Genomic DNA, 4,235 nt, shown 5'->3' on the forward strand with positions numbered 1-4,235 from the left:
TAGGAAAGGATCCAGTTTCAGCTTTCTACTTATGGCTAGCCAATTTTCCCAGCACCATTTATTAAATAGGGAATCCTTTCCCCATTTCTTGTTTCTCTCAGGTTTGTCAAAGATCAGATGGCTGTAGATGTGTGGTATTATTTCTGAGGACTCTGTTCTGTTCCATTGGTCTATATCTCTGTTTTGGTACCAGTACCATGCTGTTTTGGTTACTGTAGCCTTGTAGTATAGTTTGAAGTCAGGTAGCGTGACGCCTCCAGCTTTGTCCTTTTGACTTAGGATTGTCTTGGCAATGCGGAAAAAATATTATTTAAACCTCTTATTGCTTTAAATTGCTTTTTATCTGTTTTGTGAGAACTTTTAAATAAGCAATGAAAAGAGCTTACATTTACATAATTTAAGAATCGAAATATTTTGATTCTTAAAGATTTAAGGCTAATCAAAGATATAACCATGGTCAATGCCATAAATCTGGTGTCTATAATTGTAAGACAGTTTCCCAGCTTCTTCAGAAACCTTTTCTATAATGCCTCCAACATCGAACTTACTAAAACTCGTTCAGTGATGGAGAGCTCACTCCCTCTCTTCATAGCCCATTCTACAGCATTAGATGATTGTGTTTTATTAAATGAAACCACAGGAAATGGCCATTTTTTAGGTTGAAATGATCCCATATCAGCAATGTAATAAGTTTAACCTGTATGGTGAGGTCACATCTGCTGCTTTGTCCCGTTCACTCATTTGCCTTCATTCTGCCCTCAATGGAGCACCAGGGAGGGTTCCCCCTTGCACTTGACCATGGTCCTGTGGACACTGAAATGTCCGTCTTTATAATTCTCTTCTCTTGTCTATTTTTTTTTTTCACCAACTGCTCTTCAGAGGTTAGGGCTCCTAGCTCCTCTATCGCCTTTTTGCTTTTTTTTTTTTTTTTTTTTTTTTTGGAAGTATTATAGCCCAGTCAAAGAACAAAGAGCATATATTACTTCACTCAACAAATATGTGTTCAGGGTCAGAGACTCTTCCAGGCACTGGAAATGCCGAGGTACCTTTGGGGCATTTACAACTTACTGGACAGAAAATAAGCAAATAGTATAATATAATGCCAAATAATATAATTCCAGAGTGTGATAAGTGCTCTGAATAAGCAGAAGAAGGGGATAGAGAGTTTGGGAAAAAGCTAGATGGGTGGATCTCTTTCCATGGAAGGGTGAGGAAAGCCTAAGACCTTGAGTTGAGCACCAGATAAAAGTGTTGTCCACCATGTATGTGTTAAGTTACATAAAACAATGTAAGTATCCCTCTTTTTAAGTGACCGGACTTTCTCCAAAAGTAGGATGGTTAAATAAATATTTTACTAATACCTAGGAAAATTGAAGATGAAACACCTTCCTGTCACCTCCCTAGACTATGCTTTAAGTATTCTTGAGAAATAAAATAGTCTAACAAAATTGTCGTCTGGGTTTCTGATATAATCAAACGTATCAAAATGCATCTCCCTTTTAAAATGGTTAGGAAGTATTTCCTAGAAATTGAAATTGACATCCACAGAATTATAAAGAATAAGTACCAAGGCTGCATTTCACAGCACAAGTATGACTCTCCCTATAAAACCAATTACAACTAAGCACTTTCCGAGAGACTTGAATTACTACTGAAGTCAATTTCATTTCCATAAAGTTCATTTCGGTTTTCTTCCCAGTATATCAAGTTGAACCTATTTTTAAAGAAAGACTGCCACTTTTCCCACCATTAGTGGCAAAAGGCCCTCCCTGGTTTTGGCATCTGTCTTCCCTGCCTTGGCTGGTTCTTCCCTCTTCTCTCCCCTCCCACTTCAGCTGCTTGCCACCAGCCATACCCAAACACAGCTGAACAAAAACAGGCTTGTTAGATGGCTGCCCAAATCTGCATGGGTACCCTCCTGGCCAAAGGGGGGAAGTCAGCCATTGTCCCCACTTCCCAGCACCTCTGTCACTGCTGCTGGAGTTGGCGTCCCAGCAGGAGAAAGGAGACAGGCAGCCTGTGCTAGCCTGATGGGTTACCCACAGCAGCGGCCATGGGCAGTGAGATTTCCTGCGGTGGTACCAGGACCTGCTGGATTTTACAGCATCGGTGTCGTGGTGCACCCCTTAAACCTCCAGAGTAGACGATCCCTCCCACAGTCCACACCAAATGTTGGCCAAAATGACACAAAGGGAACTTTTGCCGTCCTCTTTCCTGCCTAAGGGGCATGCACACGGATTGGAAGTCCTGACAAGAACCGTATCTTATTTTGGAGGTTTTGTGATTTTTAGGTACTCACAAGAGATAAATTCAATCTGCCCTGCTAGACGTCTTTAGGAGGAAGCTCCCATTCTATCGGAGGTGCAGTAGCTTCCGTGGACTCAGGAGGGGCTCCTCCCCAAGGCTTCTGGGTTGTGCTGTCCACCTGTCATTGGACCTCAAGCACACCTGGGACACTACCACATCAATAACAGTGGTGATACTGTGTGTGCAGACCTGGCCTAAATCCCAGGCTTGAGTTAACTGACTTAGCGCTCAGCATCATGCTACAAGGTGTTGTTATTATTCTGCAGCAGATGAAGAAGCGCAGCACAGAGCTGGTAAATAACTACTTGCCGCCACCCGGCTGGCAGCAGGGCATAACATCCCATGCACACTCAGCAAGGGCACCCTGCAGGAGATGTCTTTGCTTGGCAGAGAAGTTGCAAAGAAGGCCGGTGTCACCCTCTGGGCATGTCTTCAGGACTATTTTGCGACTCTGCTTTCCTGTCAACATCCCCTAGGATTGCTGTCATTCTAGAACTGGATAACATGATCCATTTGAAATGAGCTATTTTAGAGAAATCAGCGATAAAGCTACCAATTATATAAATAGTTTTATTATTATTACATTTTATTATTTGTTAAAGACCACAAAGACATAGAGAGGTGGAAGCATACATTTCACTTATTTATGTATGTATATATTTATTTTGGTTCACATAAATTTTATTTGACTGTACTTTCTCTTTGCTTTGTTATCGAGTTTAAACAAGAGTTATTTTTACCAATCCAATCTAATAATAAGGTTACCAAACTAATCAGGCTCCACAATTTCCTAAGCAACCACCGCCCCCAGGTTTCCAACTTTTCTCATCCACTGTTAATGATGGTGATGATGATTTTAACTCTTTTGTGAATTGTCCCCATAGGGTCTTCTGAAGACAGCCCTGGATTTCCACAAACTGGGAAAGGTGGAGTTCAGCGGCATCAGAGGGAATGCCCTGAGTCAGCAGGTCCAGCAAATGCATGAGGAATTTCATGAGATGTACAGGCTTTTCTCAGGGTCTTCCTCCAACTGCCTGTACCTCCAAAGCATGGTAGGGTTGGGAAGGGCTGAATCGCCAGCTCTGCCTCTGTCCCAGATGCCTCTCACCTATAGGGTGTAGGCATTTACTTGTATTTTCCCTGTGTATTTCCTTTGGCTGTGTGGTCCCAGTGGGTTTGCTAATTACCCTTTGTGTTAGGAGAAATTATTATTCCTTGTGCCAAGAGAAAGATTCTAATTATTCTTTGTGTCGGGAGAAAGATCAAAGAGGCCTCTTCCAACTGTTAACTGCTCCAGACTAATGACACCAGGGTTTCAGAGATGCTGAGGTGGGTATGACCTGACAGTGGAGGTTGTGGCCACCCTGTGGCTTCAAAAGTTTTAAGCTCAGTGAAAGAAGCCAGATCCAGAAAGACAAATGTTGCATGGTCTCACCTATACAAGGCATCCGAAATAGTCAAAGCCATAGAAGCAGAGTGGAATGGTGGCTGCCAGGGGCTGGGGAAGAGGCAAATGGGAAGGTGGTGGTCAAAGAGTATAAAGTTTCAGTTATGCATGATAAATAATTTCTGGAGCTCTAACGTACAATATGGTGAAGATGGTTGACAATACTGTATTGCGGGCTGGGCATGGTGGCGCACACCTGTAATCCCAGCACTTTGGGAGGAAAAGGCGGGCAGATCACAAGGTCAAGAGATTGAGACCATCCTGGCTAACATGGTGAAACCCCGTCTCTACTAAAAATACAAAAATTAGCCGGGCGTGATGGCGGGCGCCTGTAGTCCCAGCTGCTCAGGAGGCGGAGGCAGGAGAATTGCTTGAACCTGGGAGGCGGAGGTTGCAGTGAGCTGAGATCGCGCCTCTGCCTTCCAGCCTGGTGATAGAGGGAGACCCCGTCTCAAAAAAAAAAAAAAAAAAAAAAAAAAAA

The 4,235-nt window shown here is 43.1% G+C and overlaps 1 protein-coding gene across 1 annotated transcript in view; it reads left to right on the forward strand.

Annotated features, from left to right (window-relative positions):
- DNAH9 (dynein axonemal heavy chain 9) overlaps positions 1-4,235 on the forward strand; it is a 381,759-nt gene that overhangs the window by 28,762 nt on the left and 348,762 nt on the right. Inside the window, 1 exon segment of the mRNA XM_017855172.1 lies at positions 3,192-3,359. Coding sequence (XP_017710661.1) covers positions 3,192-3,359 — 168 coding nt within the window.

Source organism: Rhinopithecus bieti, unplaced genomic scaffold (assembly GCF_001698545.2).
Source record: "Rhinopithecus bieti isolate Rb0 unplaced genomic scaffold, ASM169854v2 scaffold_40077, whole genome shotgun sequence".
Classification (NCBI taxonomy): domain Eukaryota; kingdom Metazoa; phylum Chordata; class Mammalia; order Primates; family Cercopithecidae; genus Rhinopithecus; species Rhinopithecus bieti.